General features: G+C 39.1%; 2 protein-coding genes across 8 annotated transcripts in view; one reads left to right on the top strand and one right to left on the bottom strand.

The window, feature by feature from the left end:
• LOC126608470 (uncharacterized) overlaps positions 1 to 4,444 on the top strand; it is a 73,580-nt gene extending 69,136 nt beyond the window's left edge. For all 5 annotated transcript variants that reach the window (XM_050276358.1, XM_050276359.1, XM_050276360.1 and 2 more), the window contains one exon: positions 1,562 to 4,444. In XM_050276358.1, the coding sequence (XP_050132315.1) occupies positions 1,562 to 4,167 (2,606 nt within the window). In that variant the 3' untranslated portion in view covers positions 4,168 to 4,444. The remainder of the gene's footprint in view (positions 1 to 1,561) is intronic.
• Positions 4,445 to 15,494: 11,050 nt separating this feature from the next.
• On the bottom strand, positions 15,495 to 26,351 carry LOC126607426 (syntaxin-22-like). 3 transcript variants are annotated; one of them, XM_050275008.1, is made up of 8 exons: positions 26,221 to 26,351; positions 20,706 to 21,020; positions 20,537 to 20,630; positions 19,544 to 19,683; positions 19,302 to 19,376; positions 16,399 to 16,556; positions 16,215 to 16,315; positions 15,495 to 15,850 (listed from the first exon to the last, which is right to left on the bottom strand). In XM_050275008.1, the coding sequence occupies exons 2-8, from the start codon at positions 20,897 to 20,899 to the stop codon at positions 15,785 to 15,787; spliced, it is 828 nt and encodes a 275-aa protein (XP_050130965.1). In that variant the 5' UTR covers positions 20,900 to 21,020; positions 26,221 to 26,351; the 3' UTR covers positions 15,495 to 15,784. The 3 variants fall into 3 exon arrangements, with proteins under 3 accessions (XP_050130965.1, XP_050130964.1, XP_050130963.1); XM_050275007.1 differs by lacking the exon at positions 26,221 to 26,351 and having other exon boundaries at positions 15,495 to 15,692; positions 15,767 to 15,850; positions 20,706 to 21,049; XM_050275006.1 differs by lacking the exon at positions 26,221 to 26,351 and having other exon boundaries at positions 20,706 to 21,049.
• Between the last annotated feature and the right edge of the window lie 16 nt (positions 26,352 to 26,367).

The raw sequence follows: 26,367 nt of genomic DNA, 5'->3' as shown, positions 1-26,367 counted from the left end.
AAATTCCGAAATACCATACCAACATCACTCTTATTTTTTAACACATATAGCCACGTCATACGAGTGCAATCATCAACAAACGTAACAAACCACTTAATCCCAGAAGAAGTAACAACCGGAGATGGTCCCCAAACATCAGAGTGCACAAGTTCAAACGGTAAAGCTCTTTTATTCATACTAGGCGGAAAAGAAGCACGATGGCTTTTAGCAAGAATACATACTTCACAATGTAAGTCTGATTCATTTATTCCACTAAATAAACTAGGTAACATATGCCTTAAATACCCAAAAGATGCATGGCCTAACCGACGATGCAACAACCACACTGCTTGTAAATTACTAGACCGGGACGCGCGAACTGCATTTGCTCTTCCAGAAACGACGTCGTCCACATAGTACAACCCCTCTCTCTTAGTGCCACGCCCAATTATTTCCTTGGTCTGAATATCCTGGAGTAGACAAAAAGACGGATACATTAGAACAACACAATCCAATTGTTCAGTAACCTGTGGTATGGATAATAGGTGATGGGATAAAGACGGAACAAGCAAGCAATGATGTAAGGGAAGTGACGGGGTGAGATGCACAGTGCCGGCACCACACACGGGTGCCAAAGTACCAGTGGCAGTTGATATATTTTTCCTGTGAGATGTAGTCATGTATTGAAACATATTTTTATCATATGTCATATGATCCGTTGCCCCAGAGTCCAGAATCCAACCTGTATGGTGCTGTTTCTCGGAGGCTAAGAGAACATGTCCCATGGTACCTGTGTCGGACGACGAGGCACCCTGAGTACGAGTCAACAAATTCTGACCACAGTCACTGGGGCTAGGCACGGCTTCTTGAACAGTGGGTGTAGCCGCAGCAAGGGAGGCACGGCCTCCACTGGACCCGGCTGCTCCACGCTCCTTGGCACGCAATTTTTTCTTTAACTCTGGGAACCAATTAGGCACCCCATGCTTAGCAAAGCATGTATCCTCAGTATGACGGGTTTGTCCACAGAAATTACACTTCAAATCATCTTTATTTTCTCGGTTGAAGGGACGAGAATTTAAAGATTGATTAGAAGAATTACTAGAACGATTTGTACCAGCCGGCCGAGAGATCATTGCCATGGACGGCAACCCTCCTTGATTGTTTACTTATCTATTTTATCTTTGTTCTATTGAGTAGCTGTTTTATGATGTGATAACTTGTGCTCATATGCCAAGTGTATGGTCTTAGATCAGGACTCTTTTTCAATGGCTCATATGCTTTGTTCTGCCATGTGTCAAAATCACATTGGCTCATGTAATTGAACGGTTATGATGTCTGATGTAAAAGAAAGGAATGAATATGAATGAAATGTTGCTCTCTGCAGTGTAGTAGAGTTGCAGTTGTGAAAAACCTGGTTTCTCACTCTCTCTGTCTTTTCAGCTCCCTCTAAAATCCAATTCCTGTATATATCAGCTTACTAAAATCTTAACAATTTGTTGGACGTGAATCCTCGTATTTATTGTTCTGACTTAAATCTAGTTGATGAAGTTATTCTCATAGTAAAGCTTTTTTACTGATGCAGCTAGGATTTATTTGGATAAATGTGGTGAACTGGAAAGAGCCGGGGAATGTTTTTCTCTAGCAGGATGCTATCAAGAGGCTGCTGATGTGTATGCTAAGGGCAATTTTTTCTCGGAGTGTCTCACTGTTTGTGACAAAGGAAAGCTATTTGAAATGGGTCTGAACTACATCAAATCTTGGAAGAAGCATCCGGTAAAGGACTCTGCTGTGGCTCAAAGGGGAGAAGGATCTGATGAAATTGAGCAGGCATTTCTCGAGAGATGCGCACTTTACTATTACGAGTTGAAAGACAACAGATCCATGATGAATTTTGTTAGAGCTTTTCATTCTATAATTTCCATGCGAAACTTTTTGAAGGAGCACGCTAGTCTTGATGAGCTTCTTTTGTTGGAAGAAGGATTGGGAAACTATCTTGAGGCTGCAGAAATCGGAAAACTAAAAGGCGATATTCTACTCCAAGCTGATTTCCTTGAAAAGGCTGGCAAGTTCAGAGAGGCATCATTGCACATTCTATTCTATGTGCTTGCCAACTCTCTTTGGTCATATGGCAGCAAGGGATGGCCCGTAAAGCAGTTTTCACAAAGGGAGGAGCTTTTATCAAAAGCCAAGTCATGTGCTAAGCACGAGACGGAAAGCTTTTACGACTTTGTTTGCACTGAGGTTGACATTTTGTTAAATGAGCAGAGTGACTTGGTTGTGATGAAAAATCACATGAATGCTTGCCAGAGACACAGGAGTGTTGGAGGTGAAATTTTATCTGCTAAAAAAATATTGGATGCTCATCTTTCTTCAAGCGGCGATAAGTATGTGTGGGAAGAAATGTTGGTTGATGGTCTGATAAAGTGTTCAGCAAACGGAATATCTGAAAATCAAGCTTCTGTGGACTCGTTGATTTATTTCTGGAATTTTTGGAAGGATAAAATTGCTCACATATTTGAATATCTCAGATGCCTCGAATACCAGGAAGTTAGTGAATACAAAAGTTATGGAGAGTTTTGTTTGAATTACTTGGGAGTTTGGAGAATGTATCATAATCTGAGTCCAGTCTATGTTTTACTGATTCCTGATGCTGATTGGGTTCATGGGTTGAATAAAAAATATTTTAGAAATCAAGGGGAATTGGTCTCAGTTGATGCTCAGCAGCTTGCTTCGGCCGCTAGGAATTATTGGAGTTCAGAATTGCTCTCTGTTGGCATGAAGGTTTTGGACAAGCTCGAAGAACTCTACAAGTTTCCCAGCAAGAATGTTGAGTCTGTGTTCCGTCGAAGCAGGTGTCTTACCCATATCTGTGAGGTCTCGGTGTATCTTTTGCAATCAAAATGTTTGAACTTAAGGTATCATGATGCCGAGCGATTGCACAAATGTGTAACATTTTCGACTGAAAGTATTGTTCCTCTAGTATTTCCTATGGATTGGAGGAATTCATTGAGGGAGAATATGATTTCTCTTCGAAGAACTGATGCTTCAAAGAATGTGTTGAAACAAGTAATAAATGAGTTTACCAGAGAAAAGAATGAGCTATCTTTTGGGCAAGTTGGGAAGCTTGTAATGGTCATTCTCGGGACTGGTAAGCTTAATAATGATCTGTACAAGAAGCTTGTGAGAAAACTTGACTGCAACCTGACATGGCAGGCGTTCATCGAGAATCTCAGTGGGATTGTCGAACATGGAAACACCAGTCAAGAACCGAAAGAGGTGTCTGTAATGTTGAGGTTCCATGAAGCTTTAGCTGAAACTTATAATGTGAACTGGAGGGCTGTGAAGGATTACATAACACCTGGTTGCTTTCTATACCTTGTAGAGCGCCTTCTGATGTGGGCGACTTGCTTTCAGGGTTATGCTATCACTACAAGTTCTTGTTTTACCGAGTGGCTTATATACCAAGGGGAAGATACCTGCTTACTTTTGAAGGGGGCTGATGTTCGACCATCTTTGGATGGCATCCTTCATTTTGTGATTGATGTGGCTCGGGAGTGCATTTTCAATAAGGCGGATATGGTTGAATGGATTGGTCGTTTTGTGATTCAAATGTCCATAGAAGATTGGAAGAACTACTATTCACTACTCATGTTCAGATTGGTCGTTATGTTATGCTTGGTTTATGTGAATTTTGGTATTGGTCTAGATTTACTCCATGATTTGCTGGGGAGGAACTATATCACTGAACAGCTGCCGTCGGAGTTCTATGATGCCCTCAAAAGCAGGAGGAGCCACAAATCTGTGAGGTTAGATGTGAATGTGCTCGCGGCAGCTCTTAAGAAGGTCGGTAATCCTTTGGTCATAGCAAGTTTTGGGACCAATTGTTCAAGGTGGTTGTGTTCAGATGCTGTCCTTGTTGACATGATGGCCAACCAGTCTAGGGATGACGTATTTAGAAATTTGTTTCGTAAACCATCGGTCCTAAAAGCTTCGCCATCTGGATCTTGCAGTCGTGCGCTTTGTGCTACCAATTCTGAGGAGGGGAAGACTGGTGCTGCATTGGATAAGCCATGTGACGCCGGGGACAGCCACACTATAAGTGAGGAAAATTGCGAATCCAACGAGTCTCCAGAGTCTCCGCAAACTGATGTTGCTTCTGTACCGTGTGAGACCAGGGACAGTGGTTGAGCCAACGTGGGGTCAGTGGTTGTCCATGACCCCAACAACTTTAAAAACCATCGGTGTATTTGTATGTGTAATGTGTTTGACTCAAAGTTCTAGAAGACATTAGGCACTAGTAAGGTGGCTCGGACTTAGCGTCTAGCCGGAGCCTATGCAAATTAAGAGGATTTAAGTAAAGTTATTATATATAATGTAAATAAGTGTCTATGAATACTTAAAATATAAACTATACGTGTAAATTGAAACATATATACAATCCAAAAATAAAGCAGTGTTATCACAACGGAGCCTCCAATAAAAAAACCACTCACAAGCAAATAGAAACCTTTTTTTATTAAGGGAAATGCTCTTATGGCACCACGTGCAGCATGCCAACAAAAAATCATGCTAAATTACAACATCCCTTTACTTTTTCTTCTATTTTTTTTTTCTTTTATCATCCATGTCGTTTTTCTTTTCTTGTGTGCGACTCTATTGTACGCATCAAATGCTCGATGCCTCAATTGGCAAGCCTTAGCAGTCTTCAACATTACTTTACAGTTTCCTATAGCCGCTCTTGACAAGCCTCTACATATCATAGTAGTTGACATATGTTGGCATAAGCCTTTAACAAATGTTGGCAAGAATCGACATCTTTCTACTAGGTGCTCAAAGAAATGGTCTAATGAAGTTTTTGTGGTCGATACCATGACCCCATTATTTGAAAATCTTAACTTGCCATTACATGGAAAACCACATTATAGGCGAGGAGAATCGCATATGAAATGAGTCAAATCTGTTGGCTGATGCTGCTGGTTCCCAATGTATTGGAAACAAGGGGAAGATAAAGAACAAGAACAAGAGAGGCAAGACCAAGAAGGGCAGAAAGTAGCCCTCTAGACATTCTATATATGCTATGTGCATTTTGTTTTGCTGTGCAAGAATTTGATGGTTCCTTTGATGAGTATTGTTTTTAACTGGATATAGTTGGTTGGTTGGTTGAAACATGAAAGCCCTAACTATCAGGTAATCAGGCCCGGCCCAAGCCAGTGTTGGTAGAGCGACCATTCGGGGCCCAAAATAATTGGGCCACCAAAATTATTAGGGTGATATATTTATATACGTTTTCATAAGAGTATAAATTTATAAAATTTGGTTCAAAGACAAAGAAATTTAACTAGAACTAGTGGTTTTATTGTTTGAAATTAATGAGGAGGCATTGGGTTCAAAACACCATGTGTGCTTAATTACCTTTTAATTTTTACAAATTTATTTTCATAAGAGTATAACTATATAAAATTTGGTTAAATAATCAAAAAGTTTAATTAGAATCAATTAGGCCTGGCAATTCCTGACATGACTCGGTAACCCGACAAGACACGAAATTAACAGGTGTTCGGGTCGACACGATAACAAATTGGGTCGTTATCGGGTAACCCAATAAGCACCTGTTAAGATAACGGGTTGGTTCGGGTATACACGTGGGTGACACGATACATGACACACCCCGACCGAGATCAAGGCATGATGGCCGTCACGTGAGAGTGACGTAGCTATGTGCACAGTGCGGAAGCGATAAAGATAAGAAATATATGAATAATTGAAAACCAAATTACTAGAGTGCACTACTAAACAGAAAGTAATTGGAGTTAGTTACAACAGTAAACACTCCTAATCAGAGCATAAAGTCTAAGTGCAGTCCAGTAGGACAAGTACTAGTTATACAGTACCAGAAATGTCCTACTATTATTTGGATAAGTCAAAACTACCGACGTCTTCAAGCCACCAACAGCAAGCTTACTTAAAACTTGGAGGGGCGCAAAACAGAAAACGTGAGTGGGCAAAACAAATGTTTTACAAAATCATTTCATTTATCAACATATCTAACCCCTCGTTGTAAAACATATATAATTTTCCCAGAATCAAGATATAAGCATATACATAATATATACATATACATATACATATACATATACATATATATATGAAATCATATCAATTCAATTCATGCTTCACATAATCATATTCAAATATATGCCATGCCAAGATATAACAGAGTAAGCAATTCAGGTAAGAATAATCATAGAAATATAACATGTTAGCCGGAACCCCTGTGGTAGTCTGTACGGCTGAATTCATAGCTCAAAAGTCAATCTAGGCGGAGTCACTACAATGACCTATACGGCAATATACTGCACATAAGTCGGAACCACTTTTTAGGGGTCTGTACGACAAGATTGGGTGTAATATAATTATGCTCAATTTTACTCTCTCATAATAGCCGGGTGATAAATCGCTAGTCACCTACGAGTCGAAACCATAAATAAGGTCTATACGACAAGATTGTGCACTTAAGTTGGATCCAATTTGAGCATATAGTACGGGAGGTGACGTAAATAAACAGGCATGTACTTCATATCTCTGGCTAAATCATAATCACCCTAGGTGCAGTTTTATGAGCTCAACATTATTCAATCACATATCACATCATCGATAATTTACATAACCAAACACAACTTACCTGAGCTTACCTGAGTGTCCACCGCACCACATTTATATATATAAACATACCAATTCATGTATGAATTATAAACTTATATGCATGGCATTTATGGCATATTATTATTCAAACACATTTTTCTAGGAAAGTATAAAGTATATAAATATATACTGAAAATCAAAAGCCCACTCACTGGTATGTCGACGGGTCGTAACCCCCGAGTCGCCCGTGGATACGCTCGTCCTCGGGATAAGTCTCACCTATATGCGAATTAACTATAAAAACGTTTTAAAGCACATAGGCAAAACTAGCTAATAACTTCTCATACATTGCTCAAAATGGGTATATGAATACACCACAGTGACCTACACAACCTTAGGATCATCCCCAAATTTTTAGAAATTTTTTTTGAGCTCCCACGCGCCGGCAAGGGCACGGTAAAACACGCCCCCACGCGCGGCCAAACCTAACGGATTCCCTAACCACCGTTAGGGAATATTCTGTTAAAACCTAACAGATTCCATTAAAACTGACTAACGGTGTCAGCATATTCCGTCCAAACTGGTGGAATATGCCGTCATCTTCTCCGGCGAGTCACCGGTCGCGGGGAAATTGGGTAAAACTTTAAACCCACTATTCTCACTCGTTTTTCAACCATTTTTCATGAAATTTGAACCATTGGAAAGCTAACAACATGTAGAATCACGTTATACTATTTTTAAGCCTTGAAATCTACTAGATTTTACCTGAGGAAACTCGATAATCCGGTCAACTTTGAAAACCTTCGATCTTGGCCCTCCGACGTCCAAACTCTTCCAACAAACTACCCCGAGCTTCCTTAGGACCTCCTAAAGCTCCCAATGAGCTTGAAATATTATGAAACATAAGGTTTTACATCCACATGAATAGTGCATGAAAAATGAGTTTCAGGTTCTCGAGATTTCGAATGAATCCTTACCTGAAATGGGTACCAACCAACTCGAAATGGCACGAGGAATGCAATGGTGCCTTTAGAATATTCGATCTACGACTGGGAAGCTCACTTCGAGCTTGGTCCGTACGAGGAAGAAGAGAGAGAGAGTGAGTCCGAAAGAGATGAGGACACGAGAAAGAAGAGAGAGGGAGTGAGTGAGTGTGGTGTGTGTGTGGTCCACGTGGTCACCAATCTCAAAACCTCACAATAAACTCTAAGTCTCAATATGTCACACATACACACTACAATTTCCCCGTCCAAGGATAAAACTGTCATTTGACCTCACTGATAAATGAATTTCGGGACGGGCTGTGACAATACACGATAAGCAAGATATTAATTTTATAATTTGATAACCCTAAAAATACTATAATAATTATATATATTAATTTAACAATTTTATACCCCTAAAAACTATAATAATTATATATATATATATATATATTAAATTAAATATTATAAATTGGTGACCATTGGATCAGCTTAAATATACATATCATTCAATTTCTTAAGTGTTATACGTACAAAATAAATAAATTTAAATCTACTTAATAAATATATATACACACACCATTGAACTTGATGGGATACGAATTCTACGAAACTAATTTCAACAATCCAACCATTAAACTTGTTTGTATATGCTTCAAGATCGCATCAGCAAAAAATCGTAAAAAACAAACATTCAGAGATTAAGTAAAGGGACAAAACTTTTCAACGGTTATCAACGAAAAATCATGATTTAACGATTATTTTAACTCTGATTTTGATGATTTTTTTACAGCTACACTCCTTGACCCTATATGAATACAATGAATGAACTCGATCTTCAATTTAAAATATTTACACTAGTGGATACCACAAAATATTATGTTATACTTACTGAAAGTATGAATAAACTCTTAAGTGTTAGTGAATCTATTGTTTTAATGGGATATGCATTCTACGAAACTAATTTCAACGATCCAACCGTCAAATATGTTTGTTTATACTTCAAGATCGCATACATCAAAAATTGCAAAAAACAAACATTCAGAGATCAAGTAACGGGACAAACTTTTCAACGGTTATCAACAAAAAATCATGATTTAACGGCTATTTTAACTCGGATTTTGATGATTTTTTACAGCTACACTCATTGACCCTATATGAATACAATGACTGAATTTGATCTTCAATTTAAAATATTTCCACTAGTAGATACCACAAAATCTTATGTTATACTTAATGAAAGTATAAACAAACTCTAAGCGTTAGTGAATCTATCATTTTGATGGGATACGCATTCTACGAAACTAATTTCAACGATCCAACCGTCAAACTTGTTTGTATATGCTTCAAGATTGCATACGCCAAAAATCGCAAAAATTAAACATTCAGAGATCAAGTAAAGAGACAAAACTTTTCGACAGTTATCAACGAAAAATCATGATTTAACGATTATTTTAACTCCGATTTTGATGATTTTCTACAGCTACACTCCTTGACCCTATACGAATATAATGAATGAACTCGATCTTCAATTTAAACTATTTACACTAGTGGATACCACAAAATCTTATGTTATACTTAATGAAAGTATGAATAAACTCTTAAGTGTTAGTGAATCTATTGTTTTGATGGGATACGCATTTCACGAAATTAGTTTCAACGATCCAACCATCAAACATGTTTGTATATACTTCGAGATCGCATACACCAAAAACTGCAAAAAACCAACATTCAGAGATCAAGTAATGGGACAAAACTTTTCGACGGTTATCAACGAAAAATCATGATTTAACGGTTATTTTAACTCCGATTTTGATGATTTTTTACAGCTACACTCCTTGACCCTATATGAATACAATGAATGAACTCAATCTTCAATTTCAAATATTTACACTAGTGGATATGTATTCTACGAAACTAATTTCAACGATCCAACTGTCAAACTTGTTTGTATATGCTTCGAGATTACATCAGCAAAAAATCACAAAAAAAAAAAAACATTCAGAGATCAAGTAACGGGACAACACTTTTCAACGGTTATCAATGAAAAATCACGATTTAACGGTTATTTTAACTCTGATTTTGATGATTTTTTGCAGCTACACTCCTTGACCCTGTATGAATACAATTAATGAACTTGATCTTCAATTTAAAATATTTACACTAGTGGATACCACAAAATCATACGTTATACTTAATGAAAGTAGGAATAAACTCTTTAGTGAATCTATTGTTTTGATGGAATACGCATTCTACGAAACTAGTTTCAACGATCCAACCGTTAGACATGTTTGTATATACTTCGAAATCGCATACGCCAAAAATTGCAAAAAAGTAACATTCAGAGATCAAGTAACGGGACAAAACTTTTCGACGGTTATCAACGAAAAATCACGATTTAACGATTATTTTAACTCCGATTTTGATGATTTTTTACAGCTACACTCCTTGACCCTATATGAATACAATGAATAAATTCGATCTTCAATTTAAAATATTTACACTATTAATGAAAGTATAAATAAACTCTAAGTGTTAGTGAATTTGTTGTTTTGATGGGATACGTATTCTACAAAACTAATTTCAACGATCCAACCGTCAAACTTGTTTGTATATGCTTCAAGATCGCATATGCCAAAAATCACAAAAAACAAACATTCAAAGATCAAGTAACGGGACAAAACTTTTCAACGGTTATAAACGAAAAATTATGATTTAATAGTTATTTTAACTCCGATTTTGATGATTTTTTTACAGCTACACTCCTTGACCCTATATGAATACAATGAATAAATTTGATCTTCAATTTAAAATATTTTCACTAGTAAATACCACAAAATCTTATGTCATGATGATTGATGAAAATTGAGGATTTTGTAAAATGAATAACATGCAAACTTTGAATTCCATTGGCAATGTTTAAACTTTTGAGAAAGACTTCACAACCTTGAAAACAAAAACTCTTTCATTTGCATATCCTTGCACATTTAATATTTTGTAATAGACTAGTAGTGTATGGATGTTTGTTTATTAGACTCTTATTTTCGAGTGTAGATGTAGTACTTAAACGACAAATGTGTTTTAATGTTTTGAAGTAATATTTATATGGCAATGTGTGATATGTGCAAATTTAAGAAGAAAAAAAATATTTTTCTTAATGAGTTATAACGGGTCAGGTTACTTTACCTGTTGGGTAAATGACCCGACCTGTTAAGGACCCGTTAAGATAACAGGTGTGACACGACACGACCCGTTAAGATAACAGGTGTTACACGAAAAAGACATGAACACGACAGACACGACCCGTTTACCAGGCCTATAATCAATGGTTTTTGTTGTTTAAAATTAACGAGAGTTCCTAAGTTCGAAATGCTAAGTGCATGTTTATTCTTTTCAATTTTTACGAAGTTTTGTTTGGTTGTTAATTTATTTTTAATTAGTAGCTAGTAGTTATGTGAGTTGTTATTTTTAAACATTTGTTCCAATTCAAGTCTAATCTTCAACAAAGAGTAATGTGTTGACCAAATTTGTAAATCAAATGATGTGTCATCAAAAAGTTTAATTTAATACCCATTTGTTACTTATACATATCAATTAAAGACTCAAAAACATCATTATTTTTTTAATCTCATATTGACAAGGTTAGTAAATAAGAAAAAACACCTCACGATTTATACAAAAACACTTTAAAAGTTTAGATGGAAAACAAAATTCATATCTATCTACATGTAAACCTGAAGATTTTTTGTTTCCTTCTCATGATAATAAATTAGTCTAAATTATTAAGTTTGAAATGGTTTTCTAAGTATAATTTTATCGATATCTTACGTGTGAAAATAAATAATTTTCTTATATAAAGTAAAGGCACATTTTTTTGTGTCGCCCTAAGCCTAAAAAATCTCTAAACCGGCCCGGCAGGTAATTCGTCACTTTGCAATATTCTTCATTTTTTGTAAGAAAACTTCTTCAAATTCACGCAGTTTTTTACTGTATATCGGAGCAGTTTCTCCTTTAGTGGTTTTCATTTCATTTACGTGTGACAATTTGACATATAATTTGAAAATGCAAAATTAATAAGTGACCGCACATTAGGGGATGATTTTGAACAACGTTTGAGCTTGTGTATAGGGAATTAACGATCAATTACGACATTATTTTTTATAAAACAACATACTACTATAGTCTTCCAAAAATATTAATCCTCTTATGTTTATGATCACATCGTTGAACCTACAACTTCAGGTGCAAGAGTAAATGCTTTATAATTTTAAATTATTTTATTATTTTCCTTCGTGATAGATCCAGAGAATGTCATTGTCTTGGCTGGTTTGCAGGATATTTTGGTATTGTTATTGCCTTAGAGCGGCGTCAGATGTTATCAACAATCAATGAGAAGTTTATATATAGAAATAAATTTGAATATGCTAATAAATAATAAATGCAAATCACTAATTTGGCAGAGTGAACAAGACAAAATTAATATAAAATGAAAAAAAAAAAAAACAGTGATCAATGTCCTTGAAACAAAATTTTGTCCCTACTTAGTGCTCATAGTTCGATGGACGTCTGTTTCACCAGGATTCATTGATCAAACCAAAATTTCAGCACCAGAAAACTTGGCTGTTGGCGAATATCTTTGTGGTTCTCTCAGTAAGAAGGTTTTGGGATTTTAAGAGAATTCGTTTTTTCTGTGTTCTAAATGTCATGCAAATGGTTGTATATAATGCACAAATGTCAGTTCGTAACATGTATGAATATGAGATGCATCTTTTGGAAGGCATTTGCTCAGAGAGGTGTGTTGCTCTTTGGCATTCTTTCATCGTCTCAAACTTCGTCCCAAAGGATGAGTTTGTTGAAAAAATAATTAATTAAATCCAAAATTAATTTAAAATAATAATTCATTATTAGATTTAATATTAGAGCCCATTTTTTGACAATTAAATATATTTTAATTATATATTTAATTATCACACACACAAACCCAAACTCAAAGTTCAAGCCCATTTTTTCTTTCAATGGTCCATCTTTCCAATCACTTTGTACGATGAATAAGATGTTATAAAGTGTGTGAAACTTCCCAACTTGGCCAATGTGGGACAAATGAGATGAAGGGAAATTTCCACTCGAAAACTCCAACATGCAAAACTTAAAGCTATTATTCATGTTGTTTATATAGCTTTGGAGAGGGTTGACATTCTCTTTGGATTAAGTGTGATTTTTGTTTAGTAGTGCATTTTCTTTCAAATGGATCTTCTTAGGTGCCTTGACGTTTATCGGTTGATTGGGTAAATTGTTGTATCATCCTCTCTTCCATGCATGCATGTTCAGTTTTTTCACATTTATAGTGAAGAAAATCAGGTGGCAGATTGTTTGGCAAACTATGGTGTTGGTCATGTTTGGGTTCATTGGTGGGATTTTTGTCCGCATTGTACAGCTGCGGCTTTAGTTCATAAACTTTCATGGTTTTCAAATTTTCATTTCTCTTAGAAATTCTCTTAATTGATTTTAGTTTCTAATAATTTTCTACTTTTTGTTAGGGTTTGGCTTCATATCTCTTCTAATTTATTGTATCTTTATTTATTTTTTCTTCAATATATATTCACAATAATGTTTTTTTCTATTATAGCAATTGTGAAGTGGATGTGATATTATTATTTTAATTAAAAAAATTCAAAGAATGTTTGATGGTCAAATAGAATTTGAATAAGACAAAGGACGCCATCAAGGCTAAGATTGGGGCAGGGGCTACAGCCAAGCTTTGCAGTGAAGCCATCTACTTCGGGCTGGTTTGGTTTTGCTGTGCTTTGAAAAAAAAGTTGCTGTGAGAATAAGCGGTTGTGCTATGAGAATAAGCAGCTGTGAAATAAATTAGCAGAGTGTTTGGTAAACTTTTATGTAAAACAGCTGTGACTGTGTGAAATGACCAAAAAGGATATAAAATGATTTTTTTTTAGTTTTTTTTTTAAACCTGAAAACCCATAAAAGTCTCTCTCTCAGATCGGTTTTTCCCCCGTCGGAGGAAACCATTTCTAGGGTTTGGAGATCCCCAAATTGGGGTTTTCGAGGTCAGATTTAAAAGATGCCCAACACCTGGGAGGTGAAATCCGAGATTTAAAGGATGCCCAACGCCTAGGAGCTTCATTCGAATCAGAAAATTTCCAGTTCTTCTACCCATAACCCAGAAAACCCTCAAAGTCGGCGCCCTCACCGTCTTCAATTGCACCCTCGCAAGGACAGGAAGCATTTCGACAGAAAACCCAGAATACCCATAACCCAAATTCGACGTCCGCTCTGTCCTCCTTGACCCCACCACCAGCGCACTCTCTGGACTCCGCCCCGGAGGCATCCTCGTCGACATGACCACCTTTGAACCCTCCCTCGCTGTCGAGATCTCCTCCCTCGCCGTTGACTCGATCTTCGCCCACAAGTCTGGTGTAGGTCTTTTCATTAAAGGAGCACTATAGCTCCGTGTGCTTTGAAAAAAAACCAGTTTTCCAAAGCAGCAAATAGTTGTTTCAGCTTTTCCTTTGATTTCAGCTTATTCTCACAGCAGCTTCCAAAATAAGCCTTTTTTTTTAGTTTACCAAACACCTAAAACCCTCACAGCTTTTTTTTCATGGGTGCTTTTTTTTAAGCACCTCACTCCCAAACCACCCCTTCATTGGAATTGGCACTCTATTGTTAGACAATGGGCGCGTGTTGCGCTATTGGTCTTTTCCTTCAACGACTTCATTGGGTTACGCCAATGAAGAAATATGATGGGCTCCATCACTTGAAGATGAAGTTATACGACATGGGATTGAGCCTATAAGAAAACATAATACATCTCACATCGACACTAGCCTTGACTAGTGAAGCTGTCCGACATTGATTTGGTCAATGAAGCTGATAGTATATCACATAAAGTACCTTGATACACGTAAAGTGGGTCATATGATCATAGACAGATACATACTCGATCCCTGGGCGGCAGTGGGATTTTTGTGTTAAAGAGTCAAATAATTTCAGTAGTTTTAGAATAAGGCTTATTGTAATAGGTAGTTGAAGCACAAGAAGCCATTAATACCTACAAAGAAACCCTGATAGTTGTAGGAAAATGAACCTACTAGTTAGAGAAATTAATTACAATTATTGGTACCAATAATAGGAAGATCCAAAAATGGCAATAATGTAAGAAATTCTATACAGCGTAATCTAACCGTAGTAAGGTGCCGCCACTCAGTATTATGGTCTAGATGTATTTCTCTTCACTTGTAAGTGAGAGGTCTTAGGTTCAATTCTCGTCAAAAGAGAATTTGAATCACATTATTGTTTGTACATCATGGACATGGTCAATGAACATAATGCTTGTACATCGTAGATGCATTCTTATCTTGGAAAGCTTTGTAATTCAATTTTTATTTATCCAACTTTCTGCTTCTCCTTTGATGCACATAATTAATTCAGTTGGGACGATGCTATTTAGGCTGATAAACATCGAGAGAAGTATCTTGGTCACAGCATCAAGGGCGCCGGTGGGAAGATGGCAAAAAGGTAAAATGTTTTGTGCCTTCAAATTGTGCTATAATCATTCATTTCCCCATTTCAAACCAACTATTCAATTTGGTTTCAAGTTGCAAGTGGCTTCGTGATTCTTCTGACAAATAGTCGAAGCCTCCGCAGTTCAAATACGTGTTGTGCCATTGCTGTCCTTTCTCAAGAGGCAAGAAAAGAGGCAATTAATTCTTGAATGCCCAACAATTCTCATGCTTTGAACCATATTTGGTAGGAATAGTATTCTCCTCCCGGTATTTCTCGACGAGCAAATTGGTCCCAAATATCAAGTATGAATATCTTTTCGAGCTCCAAATCCAATTCGAAATCAATAATTTACTATTTAACGTTAATAAATGAAAACCCAAACAATTATAACTTCTTATATATAAATAAAAAAGAACACTGTATCATTTAAAACTTTAAAAAAAATGAAGAAGAAAAAACAACACACAGAGAACACCATCAGAAGCCCCAAACACCAACTTACTGAAACAGAAGAGACACCTCACCCAACCGCAACCAGAAATTGTGAAGGATACCCACGGTCCACCCCTATACATATATATACGAACTAAGAATACAACTACATACTCAAGTTAGGCATCGCAGAAATAGCAGAGGGATACCTCAGCACAATCTTCTGGTTAAGCTGCAAGTACTACTATCACAATGAGAAGCACAATTCCAAATATTACCAAGAGCAAGCAAGTCTGCAAAAAATAAAAACATTAACTTTAAAGTGATTACATAATATATTTGTAAGGGAACTGAAAGAGATCGGCAATATTTCTTAAGTGGGATTAAATGCATTATTTCATGTGTTTACGGGATCTGAATATTCATGTCGATGCCTAATGAAGAATGTTGTAGCTGTGCTGTGAAAACTATCATGGACCATCAGTTTAACCTGTGAATTTGGACCCCATGTTCATGCAAGAATGAACATAAGAATCATTCATAAAACAACCTAGCAACATAAATTACCAAAGAGTCTCTGAAGCGAACATTTTGAAAAATATATAAATAATTACACTTAGATGTAGACTGTCATATAAAAAAATGTGAACAAATTACCAGAGATGAATTCGATCTTTGGGTCTTTGACGCTTTCACTAGATGGGACTTTGCCTGCCCAGTAGCAGCATGAGCACTCTCAATATTGGAGCCAATGTCATCTACAAAGCGGATATAACCGATAAGAAAACACAAGCCAGATAAGTATAAGTGCCTTCAAGAGAGTAAGGAGAAGGTAAGTTACCAATCATTGTTCCTTGTTCATGAACCAGTATAGCAAGATCTTTAAAAATCTCATTCACTTCACCAATTTGCTGCTGGATTTCTTGTATTCCCTGTTCTCTTTCCTCGATGATAGCCTCATTGAAAGCAATCTCATTGTCCAGTAGCAAGACCTCTTGTCTGCAGCAAAGCTCACTTATAACCAAAGATATATGGCACATCCAACCTTGATAAGAGTTTTAAACTGAAGTAGATAAATCAAACAACAATCAAAGACAGCTGATGCTAAGGCTCCCACTGCCAACTATTTTTGTATCATCAAGGACAGAAAAAAGGCATTGGAAGTTTGATGTAGAACAACACAAGGTGTGTGCGGCATGATTATTCTGATCTTCAGATGTCTTAAAAAATTTGGAGGGGGAATGCTAGCCACCTTCTCACTTTTCCGCCAGGTGTCAATTTTCTTGCACCTAAAACTATGCATTCAATCCCTAAAATTAATTAAATTTTGTTTTCCAAATTTACCCATCTTAAATGTAATAAGTCTTCATAAACTCTTTCCCTTGCTAATTAAAAAGTGAAATTGACCGACTGCTCCCCTCCATCGTTTCCTTTGCCAATGGCACAATATCATATATTCAGATAAACCACCCTAACTACTAATTATCATATGGCCTTTCTAATAAGAAAGGAATACATGTTTTCTGGGATATAACTTTTTCTAATAAGAATGGAGGTGCAATGAGGTTTGTTTGTACCATACTTGACCAATCTCAAAACTACCAAGCACCGGTCAACGTCATACCGTCAAGAACCCACTAAGGGGTTCATGCTGAAGCATCCCTGCCGAAGCACAAGAGTTTCCCTCCAATCAGGAGGCCAATCACAGCATGACACATGTCAACATCAGAATAAAGCTCATAGAGTCCCACATCGACCATGGACAGAAGCTGGAGACTCTCCTCAACTATAAAAGTAGACCATTCTCCTACAATTAATCCCTAATGTCATTATTGTCCTTAAACTAGTCATTATGCTTAAACTTATGTATTTGTGTAACCCTTCACTATTAATGAGAACTTCTCTATTCCGTGGACGTAGCCAAACTTAGGGTGAACCATGTACATATTACGTCTGCTTCCTGATCTCTATCCCTTGCATATTATCCTCACTAGGTGACCGAAGCAACCAGACGAGGGCCACAAACCTGACACTTTACGTTGTTCCAAAATCTTGCTGATTTTGTGCATCAACAAGGTTAGTGCCGATGCAATTCCCTTTTTGAGGGTGGTTTTGAAATGGTACGGTGGTTCCACCACCTTATGTTTTATGACCATGAAAAGAGATGGTTCAGTTTTTTATGTTTTGTCTTTTGGCAGAAGAGAGTAATAATTGTAGACAATTAAAGACTGAAACAACCTTGACCCAAGTGACTTGTATGGTTCTTCAAAACACTAAAAGACTAGTTAAATAATAGAAAAACAATAGACCACTCCAACAGACAATGGAGATGCAAAAAATTTCAAAGATAGCTTCTAGACCAAAATACTAGAAGCACGGTTCTAAAAAACGCTAAGCGCTAGTCGGGCGGTTGAATGGGGCCTAGCGCTTAGGCTAATTTGTAATTTTTATTTATTTAACTAAATTTATTATAACAGAAACTAGGTCTACTTAATAAGATGGGCTTTTTTTTAACCCCAATTCAAAAGTGAAAAAGATGATAAGCATATAAAATGGCCCGTCCCAGCCTAGCCCACCCCACCCTTTCTTTATCACAAGTCTTCTCTCTTTTATTATAAGAATGCCTCATTTCCATCAACTAATTAAAATAGTCAAATCATCCAGATACCTCTCTCGCTTTTATTAAAACCAGCCTCATTTCCGATTCCTCATTTCAACCCCTCGTTTCCATTGCCCAATCCCTCGTTTCCATTGCCTTCACTCTTTTTTTGACAAAGAGAAGCCGCTTGCTCTCCTCTCTGTTTTAGAATCAAGAGGCCTCTCCCATCATCAAACCTCTTCCCCACTTCCACAAGTTACTCCAAACCCTCAACTTTCATCCCAAAATCCTGAATGATCAAACAACATCGGCATGGCCCGCTGGTCAAGCAGCAGTTTGTGAAGAAATCTGAGGTGGATTCTTTGAACGATCAATGGGGTTTGTATGTATCGCCCCTCTCTCTCTTCTTGACAGATCGCAATGAGATGGAGAACCGCCGAGGTTCTTACGAGTCCGCCTAGACCGCCGCCTACCACCTCCTAGACCGCTGCCTACCACTGCCTAGACCGCCTAGATACCGCCTAGGCAGCCGACTAACTCCCACCCAATTTGATGAACTCTTTGGCATAAATCCCAGTGGCGCTCCACCGCCTAGCGCCTAGGTAGCCGCCTAGGCCCATTTTTAGAACACTGACTAGAAGAACCAAGACACTGAGCTCCAACACCACAACACTCATCAAACACTTCACTCAATCTCATGGTCTGACCTGCACTTTGTTCCAAAGGGATTGCAACCCCATGAATAACAGACTCTAACACCCTATCCCATGACTACCAATAAAATACCCTTTTGCTATGAACCACATTATACTGCACCACTTCCCACCAAAGGCTCTGTCCCTCCACCATAAACCTAAAACTAGACTTGGAGAAGAAACATTCATTTATATTTCATTGATTGTCTCCAGATTATGGTACATAACTCATCGTCTTCCCATTGAACATAATTTCATTCAATTTCCTTTTATTGGAAAATGCACGATTCTACTAGTTTGTCCCTCGTCTTTCCTTCTTCTTTTCCAACGGAAATTCTACTAATGCCTTTCAGCATTTGATTTGGAGTTACGTTTAATGTTGTTTTAGAATAATGACCCCTTTTCTGCAAAAACAGTTAGAATTCCTTATCATTGTTAAGTAAAACTCACCTTCTAGATTCCACAAGGAGAGCACGCTGTTCCAGACTTTTGTCTGAGTTTACATCTATCTCGCTAGCGGTGTAACTGCATGAAACATTTAGAATAATCATACAACTTCAGATTGAGGTCCTCCAACAGTAGATGTAATGCAAACTAAACAAAACAAAAATATCTTCTGAAAGATATCACATAAATAGTGCACACAAATAAAAGACGGGAATTAATTGTATAAATCCTCTGGCAAAAGTTACCTTGTCGGAAGAACTGCTTGAGGAACAAAAGGAGCATATGTTGTTTCCCTCTCAGCTGCAAGTCGTTGAGCCTTCTGAAATTCTCTAAGCACTGCTTGAAAATCTTTTGCAAGTTTAGCATCTGTAATCTTCTTGCTTGCCTACAATTAAGTTGAAGACATCTAAGATCATCACACCAAAAAGTTTGAGATTTTCAAAGACCGACCCGCAATAGAGAACAAGAATGCACCATTTCAAATGAATCAACTACATCAATTTCGAGGGGCCAATAAGGAAATTCCCTAGAGTAAGCTAATCAGATTTTACTTGGGAGCAGCCTCTCCATAAATGGGGGTAAGGCTAGCCGACATTCACCTCTCCCAGACCCTGCGTAAAGCGGGAGCCTTGTGCACTGGGTACGACCTTTTTTTTTTTTTTTTAAGCTAATCAGATTTTACCTAGTTATGATATTTTGATAGGGTAAAAGTCCGACATTAATTTTAGATTTCGTAACGTCAATACTATCTTTGTTTCGACCTGATTCCAAACACAATAATCCTTAGTGGGTGATAACTGTGGTACTTGTTTCGGTGATTCTGGAGCATCTACAAGGCTTTCCAAGACTAATTGGCCTAGCAATTAGTGCTGGAATTGGTTGGTAACAAACCAACTTTTGCTATACCACCCCAGACGGTCGGAGCGGATTGGCTAGGAGGCTTACCAACTGGGAGGAAGAGAAGACAAAGACAAAGACGAAGGCGAGGCATGCTGGAAGATGATAGCAGACCTGAAACCCCCCTAGACAGCAAGGAAATGGAATTGATTACGCTAGAATTTCTTCTGGGATTGGATTTGGGATCTAGGGTTTAATCAGAAATGAGGAATTTGGATAAAATTGGATGTGGAAATGATGAATTTGGGAATTTGGAAGGCATGTGTCGCTACTTTTGGGTGTGCCTGTGTGTGTGAGAGACGGATGGAGGAAGGAGGGATGAGAGTGACAGAGAAACTTACATTAACTTCGGTATGATGATCTCTTTCGCTGACTTGTTTAAGTTTTTCTGAAGTATCCTTCACCAATTGCCCGATATGTAGTCTTGTCTTGTGCCTGCAATCAGGAAATGTCAAACGGAATTCAGGAAACAATACACAATCGACAATTGGAAGTGAAGAACCAACTCACAGCTTTTCGCGGAGATCCGGCGTGTCTTTGGGGGTGCCGATGGTGTTGACGAGCCTCTGGAAGGTGGATACGGCGGTGTTGATCTGGAAAATGCCGGAGGCCACAGCTTGGGTGGGGTCCCGCTTGCCATTGATGAGGTCTCCTCGCCGGGAATAATTGGTGCCCCGACCCGCTTCCAGATCCCGAAAGCTCATCCTTTTTGTCCCTCCCCAACCCTAACCCTACTTTTCCCGATAAAATCCCGACACGAATTTCAAGGAAATAGAAGGAAAATTGGTGTTCGGGGCACAGGAATTGAGAATTGGGGCGAAAACGTGATAAAACCCAAGCCAATACCTAGCTGCAACCTTGACTGTGTGGTAATGGTGGGTACTGAGGAAAGGAATTGCACAGCAAGAAAAGGAAATTTCTAATTGTTTTTCATATATGCTTTTCAATCCACTAGCTGAGGCTTTTATCCCACAAGCCAGCCCTTACATTCGCGAGAGTGCCATCTGGCATAACAACAACTCAATTAAAACTAAAACCCACAATTAACAAGACTATTACAATCTAATCCTTACTCTAATACAATCTGACCCCCATTATTTAACTACTACTTCATAGTGATCCAAGGATTCACTAATAGGCCAATTGCAAGATCATAACATTTACTCCCGCCTTCGAAAAAACCTTGTCCACAAGGTTAAAGAGAGAAAGCAGGGAATCGAGCTTGGAAGTCTTCAAAGTCCTCCCATGTTGCAGAACTGGCATCTTGATCCTGCCACTGAACAAGCAATTGAACGCCGGCAGAATTACCCTTCTTATACATGCGCCTGGCAAGAATGGAGGCAGGAACCAACTGTTGAAGACCATCTTCTGTAACTTGGGGCAACAGGTTGTTGGCTACCACATTCGGCCCTAAGTGCTTCTTAAGACTGCTGACATGAAAAACAGGGTGGACTTTAGACATGGCAGGAAGTTCAAGTTTGTAAGCCACATCACCTACTCGGCTGAGAACCTTATAGGGACCATAGAACCTGGGTAACAGTTTATGATAACTGTGTGCAGCCAAGGATTGGAGTTGATAAGGAATAAGTTTTATATAAACCATATCGCCAACTGCAAAACTCCGTTCCGATCTCTTTTGATCAGCTTGTGACTTCATCCTTGTCTGAGCTAATTCAAGGTTCCTTTTCAGAATCTCCAAAACCTTGTCCCTCTCAACCAAACATTGCTCCACAGAAGCGAACTTTGTAGAACCAGGTTCATACGGTGTGATATGAGGTGGGGAATAACCATACACTAATTCGAAGGGTGTGAACTTAGAAGAAGTGTGGTATGAGGTATTGAAACACCATTCGGCCCACGATAACCATTGTACCCATTTTTTAGGTTGGCCTCCAACAAAACAGCGCAGGTAGGTTTCCAAGCAGCGGTTCATAACCTCAGTTTGACCGTCAGTTTGAGGATGGTAGCCCGAACTCATACACAACTTGGCATTGTGCAGTTTGAATAACTCTTTCCAGAAGGCGCTTATGAAGATCGGATCATGGTCACTGACTATAGAGTTGGGCATGCCATGGAGTTTGAAAATATGCTCAAGAAAAAGCTGTGCTACACTAGCCGCTGTATATGGATGTGCCATAGGAACAAAATGACTATATTTGGACAGCCGATCAACCACCACCATGATAACAGTCTTACCCTTGCAATTAGGAAGTCCGACAATAAAGTCCATGCTTATATCAGCCCAAATTCGTTCAGGAATTGGAAGAGGCATCAGTTTTCCAGGAGGTGCCACTGTTTCATACTTATGTTGTTGGCAGATGTGACACTCCGAAACGAAGAGTTTGACATCATTCTTCATACTTGGCCAATAAAAGTCCTTCTTAAGTTTGTGATAGGTTTTAATCACACCTTGATGACCTGCAGCAGGTATGGAATGATAAGCTTCGATAAGCTTGGTGCGCCAAGGAGAGGAAGGGCTTAACAATATCCGTGCCTTGTACCGTAAAAACCCATTCTGGAAAGAGTAATTAGAAGATGTAGGGGTGGTAGCATTAGTCTCCTGTGCTTGGAAATACTCCTTAGCTTTACTCTGAATCCAAGAATCATGTTCATTATATTGTCGAAGTTCATCAAACCAACCAAAATGAGGATATGATATTGCTGCACATTCAGGAAGTAGAGGAGAGCCATGTACGCGAAAGAGAGCATCAGCTACATGGTTGTCACTGCCACTACGAAACTGGATCTCATAGTCATAGCCGAGAAGCTTAGAGACCCATTTTTGTTGGAAATGAGTATTGGCTTTCTGACTCAAGAAGTATTTGAGGCTGCAATGATCAGTTTTAATGGTGAAGTGCCTGCCTTGTAAGTAGGAGTGCCATTTCTTCACAGCATAAACGATGGCAATAAGCTCCCGTTCATAGGTTGAGAGAGATTGATTTTTTGGACCAAGTGCTTGACTGGTAAAGGCAATAGGTCTTCCTCCTTGTTGCAACACGGCTCCAATGCCATTACCTGAGGCATCACACTCCAGTTCAAAGGCTTTGGAGAAGTCAGGTAACACTAAAACTGGTGGGGATGTCATAATATCTTTGAGCTGATTGAAAGTTTCTGTAGCTTCTTGAGTCCAATAGAATTTGTCCTTCTTGGTCAATTGATATAAGGGTTGGCAAATCTGACCATATCCAGCGATGAACTTACGATAATATCCCGTGAGACCCAAGAAACCCCGCAATTCTTTAAGAGTCTTAGGAATAGGCCAATCTCGGATGGCTTGTAATTTGGAAGGATCTGCAGCTACCCCTTCGCGGGACACGATATGGCCTAAGTACTCAACACACTGTTGACCAAAAGAGCACTTGGATTTCTTAAGGAACAAGCGATGTTGCTGTAAGATTTGGAAAACAGCCAACAAGTGGGACATGTGATCCGCCCAAGAGTGACTGTAGATGAGGATATCGTCAAAAAATACAAGCACACACTTCCTTAATAAAGGCCTAAAAATGTCGTTCATGAGTTGTTGAAATGTTGCCGGGGCATTAGTAAGCCCAAAAGGCATTACCAAGAACTCATAATGGCCTGCATGAGTTTTGAATGCTGTTTTTTCAACATCAGCAGGTTGCATCAAGATTTGGTGATAACCGGAGCGAAGATCTAACTTGGAAAAATAGGTGGCACCACAAAGTTCATCCAAGAGATCATCAATAAGAGGAATTGGATATTTGTTTTTGATTGTGAGAGCGTTAAGTTCCCTATAATCAATACACATACGCCAAGTGCCCTCTTTCTTCCTGACAAGAAGTACAGGGAAGGAAAAGGGACTATGACTGGGTCGGATAAAACCGGCATCCAATAAGTCCTTGACAGCTCGTTCAATCTCATCCTTTGCAAGAGGCCCATAGTGATAGGGCCGTATATTAGGTGGTTTGGCACCGGGCAACAATGGAATGTGGTGATCATGTGAGCGGGAGGGTGGAAGTTGAGATGGCAGCACAAAGAGGGACTCAAAGTCGGCCAATAACGCATGCAGTTGTGTAGATTGAGCTGAGGACAACTCACAGTCACGAACAAGCACCGGTCGTGTCTCCATAGAATACAACAAAAGGCCCAAGTTGGAATTAGCAACTTCCTTCTCAAGATGCTGTAAGGAGACTTCTTGAATAAGAGAAGGTGGAGCCGCAGAATGAAACAATTGGTAGTGCTGATTGTCCTTCGTGAATGCCATAGTCAAGTGATGGAAATCCCATAAGACAGGGCTAATGGAAGAGAGCCACTGAACCCCCAAGACTAAATCACAACCCCCGAGAGGCAATGAATACAAATCAACACTGCAAGTATAACCTCCTAAGGACAGTGCACCGGACCGCCAACAGCCTGAACTTTGGACTTTACCACCATCGGCAATCATGACCTCAAATGACTTAGTAGGATGAACTGGTTGGCCCCATTGTTTTAACAACCGAGTGTCGACAAAGTTGTGCGTGCTGCCGGAGTCTAACAAAATCCGCACAGAATGACCCTGGAGAGTGCCCTGCACTTTCATAGTTTGAGCTTTCGGGGTGGCGGTTGTCCCATAGAACGCACACTCACTGAGTTCCATGTGATGAACTTCAGGAGGGGAGTCCGGGGGAAACGCATCAAGCTCCGCTTGGTCAGCAACATCGAGCATAAGCAATTGCTTCAACCCACATTTATGACCCGGAACCCATTTGTCAGTGCAAAACCAACATTCGCCCTTATCCCGTTTTAATTGGATGTCAGCTGGAGAAAGCTTCTTAACAGGATAATTTTGGACCCGAGGAACATAGGGATTGATGGCAGTAGTAGTGTTTGGGTGGTGTTTAGGAACTGTGGGTGATGGTTTAGGGATACCGCCTTTGAGCTCTTGAAACTTAGTATCTAACTGAACCGCAATGGCAATAGCATCATGAACAGAATGAGGCTTCAACAATTTCACATCATACTTTAATTCTCGTTTAAGGCCACCAAGGAACAACTCTTTAACAAGAGAGGACCAACATCACAAGTACGATTAGCCAGTTTTCTAAATTCAGCAATATAATCACGCAGGGTACCTGTTTGGCGAAGTTTGAAGAGTGCCTCAGTACTATCGTCAAACTCGGAAGGACCAAACTCCTTACACAGTGCTTGAGTGAAGTCCTCCCAACAGGGAGTAATATTGGAACAATCCATCCATCGATACCACTGAAGGATCTCCCCCTCGAGGTGGAATGAAGCTGTGACCACGCGCTGAGAAGCAGGAATGCCATAATAAACAAAAAATTGTTCAGCCTTATAGATCCAGGATAACAAATCGTCACCATCGCCAAATCGGGGAAAGTCGATGCGCGGAGACCACGGTGGCTTGACCGTAGCACTGCCAGGGGTGACCGGACTGTGCGGCGCGTGGATGCGGTCCATGTCGCGATGTGGAGGAAGATCCGTGAAAGGAGGAGCAGAAGGACCCTCGCCGCCGCCGCGAGCAGCTTGCTCACGACGAAATTGCTCGAAATAGACAGGCAATCGTGTTTCAAAAGCATGATCAATGGCTTCAGCGAACTGATTGGGAAGGTTGGCTAAGATGGTTTCAATAGCAGCAACACGAGATTCCATGGCAGAGAGGCGGGCCGTGGTGGTGGAACGGGGCATATACAGAAGGGATACCAGAATCGGAGGGTGATACCAATGATAAAACCCAAGCCAATACCTAGCTGCAACCTTGACTGTGTGGTAATGGTGGGTACTGAGGAAAGGAATTGCACAGCAAGAAAAGGAAATTTCTAATTGTTTTTCATATATGCTTTTCAATCCACTAGCTGAGGCTTTTATCCCACAAGCCAGCCCTTACATTCGCGAGAGTGCCATCTGGCATAACAACAACTCAATTAAAACTAAAACCCACAATTAACAAGACTATTACAATCTAATCCTTACTCTAATACAATCTGACCCCCATTATTTAACTACTACTTCATAGTGATCCAAGGATTCACTAATAGGCCAATTGCAAGATCATAACAAAACGGGAGCTAAGGAAGCGGCGATGATTCGGGGGAAGAGAGGGGGGGGAGAGAGAGAGAAAAGGTATTATTGATGCGGTGAGGTTGTCTTTTCTGGTGGAGCTGGAACGGAAGCCGGTGCCGGCACGTCGATGTGTACACGTGGGTGAAGC

This window comes from Malus sylvestris, chromosome 16 (genome assembly GCF_916048215.2).
Source record: "Malus sylvestris chromosome 16, drMalSylv7.2, whole genome shotgun sequence".
Classification (NCBI taxonomy): Eukaryota; Viridiplantae; Streptophyta; class Magnoliopsida; order Rosales; family Rosaceae; genus Malus; species Malus sylvestris.
The sequence above is the reverse complement of the archived record's forward strand: the minus strand, read 5'-3'. Positions and strand labels throughout refer to the sequence as shown.

What these genes read in the sequence shown, in the direction of transcription:
- LOC126607426 (XM_050275008.1), bottom strand. Translation starts at nt 20,899, where the DNA reads ATGAGCTTTCGGGATCTGGAAGCGGGTCGGGGCACCAATTATTCCCGG. An exon ending in TGAACAAGGAACAATGATTG is followed by an intron (nt 16,316 to 16,398) that starts GTAACTTACCTT and finishes TCCGCTTTGTAG; the next exon opens with ATGACATTGGCTCCAATATT. An exon ending in AAAGATCGAATTCATCTCTG is followed by an intron (nt 15,851 to 16,214) that starts GTAATTTGTTCA and finishes TATTTTTTGCAG; the next exon opens with ACTTGCTTGCTCTTGGTAAT.